The sequence below is a fragment of the Anolis carolinensis genome, unplaced genomic scaffold, assembly GCF_035594765.1.
Source record: "Anolis carolinensis isolate JA03-04 unplaced genomic scaffold, rAnoCar3.1.pri scaffold_13, whole genome shotgun sequence".
Classification (NCBI taxonomy): domain Eukaryota; kingdom Metazoa; phylum Chordata; class Lepidosauria; order Squamata; family Dactyloidae; genus Anolis; species Anolis carolinensis.
This window is the reverse complement of record NW_026943824.1, coordinates 16323032-16338229: the sequence shown is the minus strand read 5'-3', so window position 1 is coordinate 16338229 and position 15198 is coordinate 16323032. Positions and strand designations below refer to the sequence as shown.

At 39.7% G+C, this 15198-nt stretch overlaps 1 protein-coding gene across 1 annotated transcript in view; it reads left to right on the top strand.

Annotated features, from left to right (window-relative positions):
* The window catches only part of rab40c (RAB40C, member RAS oncogene family), a 45414-nt gene that overhangs the window by 21401 nt on the left and 8815 nt on the right, over nucleotides 1-15198 (top strand). Inside the window, exons 3-6 of the mRNA XM_062964216.1 lie at nucleotides 1896-1956; nucleotides 7195-7255; nucleotides 9282-9359; nucleotides 11847-12069. Of these exons, the coding sequence (XP_062820286.1) occupies nucleotides 1896-1956; nucleotides 7195-7255; nucleotides 9282-9359; nucleotides 11847-12069 (423 nt within the window). The remainder of the gene's footprint in view (nucleotides 1-1895; nucleotides 1957-7194; nucleotides 7256-9281; nucleotides 9360-11846; nucleotides 12070-15198) is intronic.

Genomic DNA, 15198 nt, shown 5'->3' with positions numbered 1-15198 from the left:
GCACAAAGGCAGAAGGGGGTTGGACTAAATGGCCCAAGGGGTCTCTTCCAACCCTCTTTATTACTGTTGTTGTGTCTCTTCCAACCCTCTTTGTTGTTGTTGTTGTTGTTGTTATTAACATTGAGGCGGGGAGACCATCTGTCAGGGTTGCTTTGCTTGTGCTTTTGGTGCACAAAGGCAGAAGGGGGTTGGACTCAGTGGCCCAAGGGGTCTCTTCCAACCCTCTTTATTACTGTTGTTGTTGTTGTTGTAGTTGTTAGTTGTACTAAATGGCCCAAGGGGTCTCTTCCAACCCTCTTTATTACTGTTGTTGTTGTTGTTGTTATTGTTATTATTAACATTGAGGCGGGGAGACCATCTGTTAGAGTTGCTTTGCTTGTGCTTTTGGTGCACAAAGGCAGAAGGGAGTTGGACTAAATGCCCCAAGGGGTCTCTTCCAACCCTATTTATTACTGTTGTTGTTGTTGTTGTTGTTGTTAACATTGAGGCGGGGAGACCATCTGTCAGGGTTGCTTTGCTTGTGATTTTGGTGCACAAAGGCAGAAGGGGGTTGGACTCAATGGGCCAAAGGGTCTCTTCCAACCCTCTTTTTATTATTATTATTTTATTATGACACAGCAAACAAGATAGACATGCTGGATTTCGTATCACAAAATCACAAGTCGAACACTTCCCAAGTGTCGAGGACTGTGTGATTTATTTTCGGATGATGCGTGCAGATCCCAGCAGGGTGGCCTTTTGCAGTTGGCAGATCGTGATTTTGTCAATGTCTATTGTTTCCAAATGCCGGCTGAGATCTTTTGGCACGGCACCCAGTGTGCCCATCACCACCGGGACCACCTGCACTGGTTTCTGCCAGAGTCTTTGAAGTTCAGTCTTGAGGTCCTGATAGTGGCTGAGTTTTTCCTGTTATTTTTCGTCAATGCGACTGTCACCTGGGATGGCGACATCAATGATCCAAATCTTTTTCTTTTCCACAACTGTGATGTCTGGTGTGTTGTGCTCCAGAACTTTGTCAGTCTGGATTTGGAAGTCCCACGGTATCTTTGCATGTTCACTTTCCAATACTTTTGCAGGTTTGTGATCCCACCAGTTCTTTGCTGCTGGGAGGTGGTACTTGAGGCATAAGTTCCAATGAATCATTTGGACCACGTAGTTGTGCCTCTGTTTGTAGTCTGTCTGTGCAATTTTCTTATAGCAGCTGAGGATATGATCCATGGTTTCGCCGGTTTCCTTGCACAGTTTGCATTTTGGGTCATTATTATTATTATTATTATTCAATGTTTCCTGTTCTTGTTCTTCAAGTGCGTTCCAACCTGGAGAGTATGTACAAGCAAATGTACGGTTTCCTTGCACAGTCTGCATTTTGGGTCAACAGATGATTTTTCGATCTTGGCCTTTATTATTATTATTATTATTTATTGTTGCTTGGTGACCAACTATAGTCCGGCCCTCCAATGGTCCAACGGATCATGAACTGGCCCCCTGTTTAAAAAGTTTGTGGACCCCTGCACTATCGCTTGCACATGGGTTGCAACAATGTAGTTGCTACTGTTTGCCTACTTGTTTCACTTTTTGATTGTTTGTTTTTATACTTACATTGACAGCTATTGTAATATCTCATGCAGAATTCCACAGAAATGCTTACATTGTGAACCAAGTAATGATTAAGTAAGGGATTAAGCCTAAGTGCTCATTCATTTTTTCCAGTTTACCTTTCTTTGTCTTGGTTTCCATGTACATTGAATTTTAGATTGTGTACTTCTTTGATAAAAAGCTTGTGCTCTAATACTCCATAATGCATAAAGAAAAAACACAGGGTTTACATTCAGAAATTGTAATGATTCCCTTTTGTTTTCTTTTGTGTGATCACAGTTCTGTTGTTTTCATTACAGGAATCGACTATAAGACCACAACTATCCTGTTAGATGGCAGAAGGGTCAAACTGGAGCTGTGGTAAGTTTGCATTTCTTGTTTTTCTGTCCAAATTGTCCAGTTCCATCTGTGTCCAGTTTATGATGCCAGCAGTATATCTTATGACAGGTATGGCCCAGGTGTTTATGGCCTTGATGGTGTTGCCTCCATTGAGCTTGCTTTTGTGAATTTTTCTGACCATTTGTGTGTATTCTTTGCTGACCACAGTCTTCACATGTTCATGCTTGATGTTGTCCGGCTGTAATATGCCCAGATATTTATAGGCCTCTGGCTGGTGAGACTTTATTGTTTGGCCATTGGGCATATTTATGCCCTCACTTTCAATGATTTTTCCCTTCTTCAATGCCACTGTCGAACATTTGTCCAAACCAAACTCCATGCTGATATCAGTGCTAAAAATTCGGACAGTGTTAGAGACTGGATTTCAGTTTCCGTTTTCCCATACAGCTTCAGGTCATCCATGTACATCAGATATGAAATTTATTATTATACAGCCCGAAAAAAAAACTCACAGCAACCCAGTGATTCTGGCCATGAAAGCCTTCGACAACACATAAGGCTAAGTTTACTGGTTGCAAGACTGTGATCACTATTTTACATTTTAATTAATCAACGTTGGCCAAGGAATTTGTTGAGTGAAAGTGTCTTATTTCCTTATTATTTATTTATTTATTGACAGTATTTATATTCCGCCCTTCTTTCTCACCCCGAAGGGGACTCAGGGCGGATTACAATGAACACATATATGGCAAACATTCAATACCAACAGACAAACAACATACATTAGACAGACTCAGAGGCATTTTAAACATTTTTCCAGCTTCACGATTCCGGCCACAGGGGGAGCTGTTGCTTCACCGTCCAGTAGTGGCTGTACTTCCTCATTCCTTTCCTCGTGTTTTTCTGGCAGTTTTTATGGTGTTGTAAATTAGCCTCCCGCATAAAGCGTCCCTAAATTTCCCTAATTGACAGGTGCAACTGTCTTTCGGGGCTGTATAGGTCAACAGCAAGCCGGGGCTATTAATGGTCGGAGGCTTAACCCGACCCGGGCTTCGAACTCATGACCTCTCGGTCAGTAGTGATTTATAGCAGCTGGTTACTAACCAGCTGCGCCACAGCCCGGCTTATCCTCTTCTGTTGTTCCCAGATAACACTACTGCAGGCAGTCGTTCCAAGTCAGAATGATTTGTGTGCTATACTGTTTATGTAAATAAAACATTCTGTAGACCAGGGGTCCCCAAACTTTTGAAGCAGAGGGCCGGTCCACAATCCTTCAGACTGTTGAGGGGTCAAATTATCATTTGAAAAAAAATACAAACAAATTCCTATGCATACTGCACATGTCTTATTTGTAGTGCAACAACAACAACAACGAAAGAACAATACAATATTTGAAAATGAAAACAATTTCAACCAACATAAACCTATTAGGATTTCAATGGAAAGTTTGGGCCTGCTACTGGCCAGTGAGATAGTCAAGTTAATTAGGATTGTTGTTGTTGTGTGCCTTCAAGTCATTTCAGACTTTGGCCAAGCCTAAGTCTAAAAATAATTATTTATTTACTACATTTATTTACTACATTTATATCCCACCCTTCTCACCCCGAAGGGGACTCAGAGCAGCTGTATGTACATACCATATATTATATTATTAGCATAACACAATATTAGCATTATATATTACTATATTGAACTATACCACTATACTATTATATAATATGTAATATATAACATATAATTAATATTATTATATTGTATTTTTATTAATGTTATATTGTATAACATTACAATATTATTATCCATATTATATGTATATACAATATATTATATTATTAAAACTGATATAAAAATATTATATTATAAAACTGAGGGCAGGGGCCAGGTAAATGACCTTGGAGGGCCGCATCCGGCCCCCGGGCCTTAGTTTGGGGACCCCTGCTGTAGACAATACAATCTAAGCCAATCATTTGCTGAAATCTGTCCCTGTGGATTGACAGTAATAAGAACTATGTTGTGTCTTGGAGCTGTTTTGAAACGTACGGTTCCTTTTGGCTGCATTCCACACAAGATCCAATCTCTCCGAGAAACCTGATAGAGGTGAATGGGGGGACGACTAGGCTTTCTGCTGTTTGTGATAGATCCCTCCCAATCCCGGAGGCTGTGCCTTGTGCTCCAGCTCACCCAACCCGGGTTTGCTCTTCCGTAGGCACTTGCTTAGGTCAGCACAGGCCTTTGCATAACACCGCAGATGTCTGGCGATGCCCCTTAGTGTGCTGTAACATTTAAATAGATTCAAAGGCATGACTTAAACCTACACAGGCTCTCTGTAGCAGCTGGAATCCTTAATGCACCCTGTTGTCTGTTTACTACAGAACACATTGTACTCCAAAACAAGGTTCTAAGAAATGCACGAGGCACTGTTGGCCTCTGGAGTCACCACTGAACGCTAGACCCAAACGTGTCTTCTCCAGCCAGAAGCAGATGCCTTGCTTTCGAATCATATATATATCTATATATATAAAAGAGTGATGGCATCACGGCGACCGACAAAACAACAAAACTACAGGTCCCCCAACCTCGAAATTTGACGACACAACCCATCATCCACGGCTCTAGGTTGATACAACAAAAAGAAAAGAAAAATAAAGCCCTAATTAGAGAGAGAGGAATAATTGCTTTTATCCAATTGCTGCCAGTTAGAAGGCTAAGCTCCTCCAACAGTCTCCTAGCAACCCAATAAAAAATCATTTTATTTCATTTGCCAATATGGATAAGCACACACACATTATATAATGCTGGAGCCTCCGGTGGCCTAGGGGATAAAAGCCTCGTGACTTGAAGGTTGGGTTGCTGACCTGAAGGCTGACCTGACCTGAAGGCTGCCAGGTTCGAATCCCACCCGGGGAGAGCTCCCTCTATCAGCTCCAGCTCCATGCGGGGACATGAGAGAAGCCTCCCACAAGGATGGTAAAACATCAAAACATCCGGGCGTCCCCTGGGCAACGTCCTTGCAGACGGCCAATTCTCTCACTCCAGAAGCAACTCCGGTTGCTCCTGACACGAAAATAATAATAATAATAATAATAATAATAATAATAATAATACACTAAAAAATAATTAAAAACGCTAAAAAATTAATACAATAAAATACTATAGTAACAGAAAATAACTAAAAATAATACAAGAAAATAATAAAATGTAATAAATAAAAAGATAACTTACAATTAAATTAATTAAAAAATACAAATAACATCAAATAAAAATTACGCAACAATTTTTAACCAATACCACCACCACTTTGCCACAGCAACGCGTGGCCGGGCACAGCTAGTATATATATAAAAGGATAATGGCGTCGCTCCACCGGCAAAACAATAAAACTAAAGGCCCCCCAACCTAGAAAATTGACAACACAACCCCTCATCCACGTGTCTACGTTCTTACGCTCAACAAAGGATTCCCCCCCCAAAACAGGGAAACACCCACTCTTTCAAGGTCCAAACCTATTCGGTACTCATCACTCTCTCATCTCAAAACACAAAATAAAAAGCAACACTCTGAAAACAAAGGAATTCCATCCAGGAAACAATCTAGGCTACCTAACACCTCCCAACAAAGGATTCCCCCCCCTCTAAGACACGGAAACACCTTAAAAAAGCCACAGCAACGCGTAGCCGGGCACAGCTAGTAGAATAATAGAGTTGGAAGAGACCACACGGGCCATCTAGTCCAACCCCCTGCCATAAAGGAAAAGCACCATCAAAGCAACCCCAACAGATGGCCATACAGCCTCTGTTTAGAAGTCTCCAAGGAAGGCACTTCCTTGGGACTCCGAAGCAGATTTTTTTATGATAACAGTAGAGTCTCACTTATCCAACTTCGTTTATCCAACGTTCTGGATTATCCTCCCGCCTGGATCCACAGCTGTTTCTCTAGGTAGCAAGGAATGAATTTTTATAGACTTAATTTCCAAAAATGTTACTGGAAGTTAATTTTACGCAATTCTATCTTTATTTGTAGTCAATTTGTTAGTAGCCAATGTTTTTGCAGTCAGCGTTTTCAATACATTGTGATGTTTTGGTGCTAAATTCATAAATACAGTACAGTAGAGTCTCACTTATCCAACATTCGCTTATCCAACATTCTGGATTATCCAACACATTTTTGTAGTCAATGTTTTCAATACATTGTGATGTTTTGGTGCTAAATTCATAAATACAGTACAGTAGAGTCTCACTTATCCAACATTTGCTTATCCAACATTCTGGATTATCCAACACATTTTTGTAGTCAATGTTTTCAATACATTGTGATGTTTTGGTGCTAAATTCATAAATACAGTACAGTAGAGTCTCACTTATCCAACATTCGCTTATCCAACATTCTGGATTATCCAACACATTTTTGTAGTCAATGTTTTCAATACATTGTGATGTTTTGGTGCTAAATTCATAAATACAGTACAGTAGAGTCTCACTTATCCAACATTTGCTTATCCAACATTCTGGATTATCCAACACATTTTTGAAGTCAATGTTTTCAATACATTGTGATGTTTTGGTGCTAAATTCATAAATACAGTACAGTAGAGTCTCACTTATCCAACATTCGCTTATCCAACATTCTGGATTGTCCAACACATTTTTGTAGTCAATGTTTTCAATACATTGTGATGTTTTGGTGCTAAATTCATAAATACAGTACAGTAGAATCTCACTTATCCAACATTCGCTTATCCAACATTCTGGATTGTCCAACACATTTTTGTAGTCAATGTTTTCAATACATCGTGATATTTTGGTGCTAAATTCATAAATACAGTAATTACTACATAGCATTACTGCATATTGAACTACTTTTTCTGTCAAATTTGTTGTATAACATGATGTTTTGGTGCTTAATTTGTAAAATCTAATTTGATGTTTAATAGGCTTCTCCTTAATCTCTCCTTATTATCCAACATTTTCACTTATCCAATGTTCTGCCAGCCTGTTTATGTTGGATAAGTGAGAGACCACTGTAATTTTTATTAAATGAAATAACTTATTTACAGAATGATAAAATAGGTAATATAGGGTTTGGGTGAAAGAGAAAAAGGAGAAGGAAAAAAATAGAGAAAAGAATAAAAATAAAAGTTGGGAGTTGAGGAAATTGGGGGATGGAGGGAAGAAAAAAAGTTTTCGACTTCCAAAGGAAGTTAGTAATTGCGGAAATTGCGTGATACATTATGAAGTTTCCATTATTTGTTTTTCCTCCCAGGGATACATCAGGCCAAGGGAGGTTTTGTACCATTTTTCGATCTTATTCCAGAGGTGCCCAGGTGAGTACGGCTTGGCTTCTGTTATTTCTCTCCAATCCAGTTCATGTGTTAGCAGAAAGGTGCCATTGGATATCATGACGTTAGTTTCTTAAGGTCTGTAAGTCTGCAGAAAGGCTGGAAGAGCTTTTGATTGTATTCTGGGTCAGTCCTTGTGGGCTTACGTAAAACCAAAGAGCTGCAGGTGTCTTTCATGAATCAGCTTTTAAAGCAAAACCTTTGGAACAGGGGTCCCCAAACTAAGGCCCGGGGGCCGGATGCGGCCCATCGAAGCCATTTATCCAGCCCCCATGGCACAAGGGCATAAGGGGGTTGGACTAAATGACCCAAGGAGTCTTTTTTCTCTTACAACCCCTATTATTATTATTATTATTATTATTATTATTATTATCATCATCAACATTAAGGCTGGGTGGCCATCTGTCAGGGGTGCTTTGCTTGTGCTTTCAGTGCACAAAGGCAGAAGGGGATTGGACTCAATGGCCCAAGGGGTCTCTTCCAACCCTCTTTTATTATTATTATTATTATTATTATTATTATTATTATTATTATTATTATGACACAGCAAACAAAATAGATATGCTGGATTTCATATCACAAAACCACAAGTCGAACACTTCTCAAGTGTCTAGGACTGTGTGATGTATTTTCGGATGATGCGTGCAGATCCCAGCAGGGTGGCCTTTTGCAGTTGGCAGATCGTAATTTTGTCAATGTCTATTGTTTCCAAATGCCGGCTGAGATCTTTTGGCACGGCACCCAGTGTGCCCATCACCACCGGGACCACCTGCACTGGTTTCTGCCAGAGTCTTTGCACTTCAATCTTGAGGTCCTGATAGCGGCTGAGTTTTTCCTGTTTTTTTTCATCAATGTGACTGTCACCTGGGATGGCGACATCAATGATCCAAACCTTTTTATTATTATTATTATTATTATTATTATTATTATTATTATTAACAACGTTGGGGCTGGGTGGCCATCTGTCAGGGGTGCTTTGCTTGTGCTTTCAGTGCACAAAGGCAGAAGGGGATTGGACTCAAATGGCCCAAGGGGTCTCTTCCAACCCTCTTTATTATTATTATTATTATTATTATTATTATTATTATTATTATTAACATTGAGGCTGGGTGGCCATCTGTCAGGGGTGCTTTGCTTGTGTTTTCGTTGCACAAAGGCAGAAGGGGATTGGACTCAATGGCCCAAGGGGTCTCTTCCAACCCTCTTTATTATTATTATTATTATTATTATTATTAACATTGAGGCTGGGTGGCCATCTGTCGGGGGTGCTTTGCCTTTGTTTTCGTTGCACAAAGGCAGAAGGGGATTGGACTCAATGGCCCAAAGGGTCTCTTCCAACCCTTTTTTATTATTGCTATTATTATTATTATTATTATTATTAACATTGAGGCTGGGTGGCCATCTGTCAGGGGTGCTTTGCTTGTGCCTTTGGTGCACAGAGGCAGACGGGGTTTGGACTTAATGGCCCAAAGGGTCTCTTCCAACCCTCTTTATTATTATTATTATTATTATTATTATTAACATTGAGGCTGGGTGGGCATCTGTCAGGGGTGCTTTACTTGTGTTTTCGGCGCACAAAGGCAGAAGGGGATTGGACTCAATGGCCCAAAGGGTCTCATCCAACCCTTTTTTATTATTATTGCTATTATTATTATTATTATTAACATTGAGGCTGGGTGGCCATCTGTCAGGGGTGCTTTGCTTGTGTTTTTGGCGCACAAAGGCAGAAGGGGATTGGACTCAATGGCCCAAAGGGTTTCTTCCAACCCTCTTTTTATTATTATTGCTGTTATTATTATTAATTATTATGATTATTAGTCCGGCCCTCCAACACAGTCCAAAGGATTGTGAACTGGCCCTCTGTTTAAAAAGTTTGGAATCTTAAGAGTCAGAGCACCGAAATAACATGTGGGAAAAGTTAACTTGAGAAAAGCAACCTCTGTCGTTCTTTGGTTTATTTATTCTTGCTTTTAACGTGAAAGCCATTCATTCCGTGTTTTGTTCCACAAAGGGAATCCTCCTGGTATATGACATCACCAACCGCTGGTCCTTTGACGGAATTGACCGATGGATCAAAGAAATAGATGAGGTAAGAAGGGCAAAACTCAGACCGGGCTGTTCGATGTCCAATTGTCACAAATAAAAGTCAGGATGTGATTAGGAGTCCTTTGGATCCCAACTAGAATGTTTTATTTATTTATGTATTTATTTACAGCATTTTTACCCCGCCTTTCTCACCCAAGGGGACTCAAGGCGGCTTACAAAATCTGGCAAAATTCAATGCCAATAACAAGTTCAAAAAATAAAGCATGACACATTTAAAACGATTACACATTACTTAATAAAACAGTATACAAAACTTAAAACATAAATACTTAAATCCATTCATCCAGGAACCTTGCATATAATAATTTGTTACTACTATATTCAATTTTTTTTTTACATTTCTAACACTGATAAAGATCTTTGAAGCAAACCTTGCAGCTTGCAGAAACATTGCCATCAGAATAACACACTTGAGAGTTTGAACACTGACAGGAACATAAATAAATATAATAAATAAAACTTTATTTATATACCGCCCTATCTCCCAAAAGGGACTCAGGGCAGTTTCCAAAAATAATACAACAATATGCAGCACATAACAGTATTAAAAACGCATTATTACAAATAATAATAATAATAATAATAATAATAATAAAATTTATTTTTGTATGCCGCCTCCATCTCCCCAGCTGGGGACTTGGGGAGGCTCACATGAGGAACAAGCCCAATATAATCACATAAAATCATAACAATTTAGACATAAAATAAATACTGTATATACTCGAGTATAAGCCTAGTTTTTCAGCCCTTTTTTTAAGACTGAAAAAGCCCCCCTCGGCTTATACTCGAGGGAGGGTCCTAGTTGGCTTATATTTGGGTCAGTTTATTCTCGAGAATATATGGTACATTTATTATTTTTTCTCTATTATTATTGTTATTATTATATTTATTTTTTCTCTATTATTGTTGCTACTATTACATTTATTTTATTCTATTTTTTATTATTATTAATACATTTATTATTTCACTCTGATCTTATTTTTATTATTGCATTTATTATTTTACTCTATTTATTATTACTTGTATTATTTTCCTGTATTTATTATTATTATTACATGGATTATTTTTATCTATATATATAAAAGGGTAATGGAATCACGGCACCGGACAAAACAACTAAACTAAATGCCCCACAACCTTGAAAATTGACAGCACAACCTCTCATCCACGCCTCTACGTTCATATAACAAAAAGAAAAGAAAAATAAAGTCCTAGCCACAGCAACGCGTGGCCGGGCACAGCTAGTTACATTATATTATTACTAGCTGTGCCCGGCCATGCGTTGCTGTGGCAAAGTCTGGTGGTATGGGAAATAAAGTATTGAGGAATTGGTGGTAGTTAAGGTAAAGTGTAAAGGTTTTACCTTACATTAAGTCCATTATAAATGGGTTATATAGCTGTGTGGAAGGGCCTTGAGTCTACACTGCCATATAATCCAGTTAAAATCCGATAATCTGTATTTTATAGGCAGTGTGGAAGAGGCCTAAGTGAGGCCTAACTCTGCCTATCCCCTGGGCTGAGTGGGTTGCTAGAAGACCAAGTGGGTGGAGCTTAGCCTTCTAACTGGCAGCAATGGGATAAAAACAATTATTCCTCTCTCTCTAATTGGGACTTTATTTTTCTTTTCTTTTTGTTGTATGAACGTAGAGGCATGGATGAGGGGTTGTGCTGCCAAGTTTAGTGTTTCTGGGATGTGTAGTTTTGTTGTTTAGTCCTAGGCCGAAATTTCATTACCCTTTTATATATATAGATTAAAAGGATACATAAGCACATTTAGATGGAAGAAGATGAGAATAATTATTTAATCAGAGTTGGGCAGTCTTATCTTAAATTTGAGCTTTATGTAAATATTCAAAAACATTTAACCTACTGATGCCTCAATTAATGTAATTTTATTGGTATCTATTTTTATTTCTGAAATTTACCACCCTCAGCTTATAATAGAGTCAATGTTTTCCCAGTTTTTTTTGTGGTAAAATTAGGGGCCTCGGCTTATATTTGGGTTGGCTTATACTCGAGTATATACAGTATCTGCTTTGAACCAGATCATGATTTGATCAGAGTTGGGCAGTCTTATCTTAAATTTGAGCTTGATGTAAATATTCAAAAACATTTAACCTACTGATGCCTCAATTAATGTAATTTTATTGGTATCTATTTTTATTTCTGAAATTTACCACCCTCAGCTTATAATAGAGTCAATGTTTTCCCAGTTGTTTTGTGGTAAAATTAGGGGCCTCGGCTTATATTCGGGTCGGCTTATACTCGAGTATATACGGTAAAACCTTTACACTGAAAATAACAATGTTTGTTACTCAAAGCTTTGTGAGATCTTTGCTTGAGGAAGGGATAAGCTTTGGAAATATAGGAGAGTCTTCTGACACTCACTTCAAATATTTAGTTGTCGTGGAGGTGACTTGCAGATCCGTGAAACTGTTCTTAAAGATGTGCCATGTTCTCTCTTTAAAAGCATGCTCCTGGTGTGCCCCGCATCTTGGTTGGAAACCGGCTTCACCTGGCCTTTAAGAGGCAGGTGCCAACAGAGCAGGCCCGGTCCTACGCTGAGAAAAACTGCATGACGTTCTTTGAGGTCAGCCCCTTGTGCAACTTCAATGTGATCGAGTCCTTCACAGAGCTGTCCCGCATCGTGCTTATGAGGCATGGCATGGAGAAGATCTGGAGGCCCAACAGAGGTGAGTGAACGAACGTTGGTGCTTTTGTGTTGTCGAAGGCTTTCATGGCCGGGATCACAGGGTTGTTGTATGTCTTTCGGGCTGTGTGGCCATGTTCCAGAAGTATTCTCTCCTGACGTTTCGCCCACATCTATGGCAGGCATCCTCAGAGGTTGTGAGGTATGGAGAAACTAAGTAAGGAAAGGAAAGAAACGCAGCGCCCAAACAAGAGTCAATGAACATGAAAGGCACTGCAGACTAATTCAACCAGAGAAATCAGCATTTGATGAACCAGCCTGGACACAGAATATTATTTGAGAACACAAAAATGCTGGACCATTCCAACAACTATCATGTCAGACTACACAGAGAAGCCATTGAAATCCACAAGCATGTGGACAACTTCAACAGAAAGGAAGAAACCATGAAAATGAACAAAATCTGGCTACCAGTATTACAAAACTCCAAAATCAAAACAATAGATGGGAATCAACATTCTGAGGGCTTGACTGAACAAAGGATGCTCCCAGGCAAGAGACAAAACTTTTCCAATGCTAATTAGGGTGATTAACTGAAACACTAATGCTGGCTTCCCAGTGACAAAGGACTCTTGCCACACCTTGGACTACACACAGATATATATTCTTTCCTTTCCTTACCTAGTTTCTCCATAGACCTCACAACCTCTGAGGATGCCTGCCATAGATGTGGGCAAAACGTCAGGAGAGAATACTTCTGGAACATGGCCACACAGCCCGAAAGACATACAACAACCGTTGGTGCTTTTGCTTCTGCCCTGCCTGCACAAACTGTGATGCCACACGTTCCTTCCTTTTTGTAGGATTTCAGGACAAGGGTGCAGACTCCTGGCAATCCAGCCATTGCTTTTTGAATGCGAGAGTATATGTGAATTGTCCTTTGTGTGAATTAACTGAGTTATGATTTGCTCCTGTATATTAAATAATAATAATTTTTTTTCGTGTCAGGAGCAACCAAAGTTGCTTCTGGAGTGAAAGAATTGGCCGTCTGCAAGGACGTTGCCCAGGGGACGCCCAGATGTTTTGATATTTTACCATCCTTGTGGGAGGCTTCTCTCATGTCCCCGCATGGAGCTGGAGCTGATAGAGGGAGCTCATCCACGCTCTCCCCGGGGTGGGATTCGAACCTGGCAGCTTTCAGGTCAGCAACCCATCCTTCAAGTCACGAGGATTTTATCCCCTAGGCCACCGGAGGCTCATAATAATAATAATAATAATAATAATAATAATAAGTGTCCGACGTGTGATCCAATACAACAGCCGGCAGAGTGTCTGCTATGGACTCATCTTGTTGTGTTTCTAATAATAATAATAATAATAATAATAATAATAATAATAATAATAATAATAATAATAATAATAATAATAATAATAATGATGATAATAATCCTAGACACTTGGGAAGTGTCCGACGTGTGATCCAATACAACAGCCGGCAGAGTGTCTGCTGTGGACTCATCTTGTTGTGTTTCTAATTATAATAATAATAATAATAATAATGATAATAATAATCTGATGTGTGATCCAATACAACAGCCAGCAGAGTGTCTGCGGTGGACTTATCTTGTGATAATAATAATAATAATAATAATAATAATAATAATAATAATAATAATAGTAGTAGTAGTAGTAGTAGTCTGACGTGTGATCCAATACAACAGCCAGCAGAGTGTCTGCTGTGGACTTATCTTGTGTTAATAATAATAATAATAATAATAATAATAATAATAATAGTCCTAGACACTTGGGAAGTGTCTGACGTGTGATCCAATACAACAGCCGGCAGAGTGTCTGATGTGACTCATCTTGTTTCGTTTCAAATAATAATAATAATAATAATAATAATAATAATACTTTATTTTTATACGCTGCCTCCATCTCCCCGAAGGGACTCGGGGCGGCTTACATAAAACAGCAAACCAAAATAAAATAACATCAGAAAATACAGACAGAAATTAAATTAACACTCTACACATAATAAAAATATTAAAAGACAATCATAGTAAAAACATGGATTTGGCGCCCAGTAGAATAAAATGAACTGGGTAAAGTGCAGTGAGTGAATATTGTAAAAAAAGGTAGATGATTAAGTGCTGCCGTCAATGCCTGGTGTAGTCTGTTCCCTGCCATGTTTGTCAGTCTCTTAAAACTATATGTTTGCTGAGGCTCATGACAGCCTGATGAGATGATGCTTTATATTGAGCTCTGTGCGATCTCTCTTTCTGTGCGATGCAGTAAATCTCTATTGCCAGAAGATGGCATGGCAAACTTCCTTTAGAAGAGAGCTGCTTTGACTTTGAAGCGGTGAGTTTGCTCAGGTTAAAATAAAATAAAAAACGATCCCCATCCGTTTGCAATGGTAGCGGTTAGCATTCTCTTATCCCCTACCTTGGAGCTGACAAAATTCTGATTTAAAATCTTCACTAGTTTTCTGCTGGTCCATAGGTATAGAAGAATGCCAGGTGAGAGGATGTTATATAAGAAGAAGAAAACGTCGGCCTTTATGTGGATCTGGTTTGCTCTGGTTCTCAGCCTCTAATTTGGCCGCTATATTCAAGTGGAGTCCCCGAAGGCACAGCGTGTTAAAGCGCTGAGCTGCTGAACTTGCAGACCGAAAGGTCGCAGGTTCGAATCCGGGGAGCTGAGTGAGCGCCCGCTGTTAGCCCCAGCTTCTGCCAACCTAACAGTTCGAAAACATGCAAATGTGAGTAGATCAATAGGTACTACTCCGGCGGGAAGGTAACAGTGTTACATGCAGTCATGCTGGCCACATGAACTTGGAGGTGTCTACGGACAACGCTGGCTCTTCGGCTTAGAAATGGAGATGAGCACCAACCCCCAGAGTGTGAGTAGATCAATAGGTACCGCTCCGGCGGGAAGGTGACGGCGCTCCATGCAGTCATGCCTATGGCCACATGACTTTGGAGGTGTCTATGGACAACGCCGGCTCTTGGGCTTAGAAATGGAGATGAGCACCAACCCCCAGAGTGTGAGTAGATCAATAGGTACTGCTCCGGCGGGAAGGTAACGGCACTCCATGCAGTCATGCCTATGGCCATATGACTTTGGAGGTGTCTATGGACAATGCCGGCTCTTGGGCTTAGAAATGGAG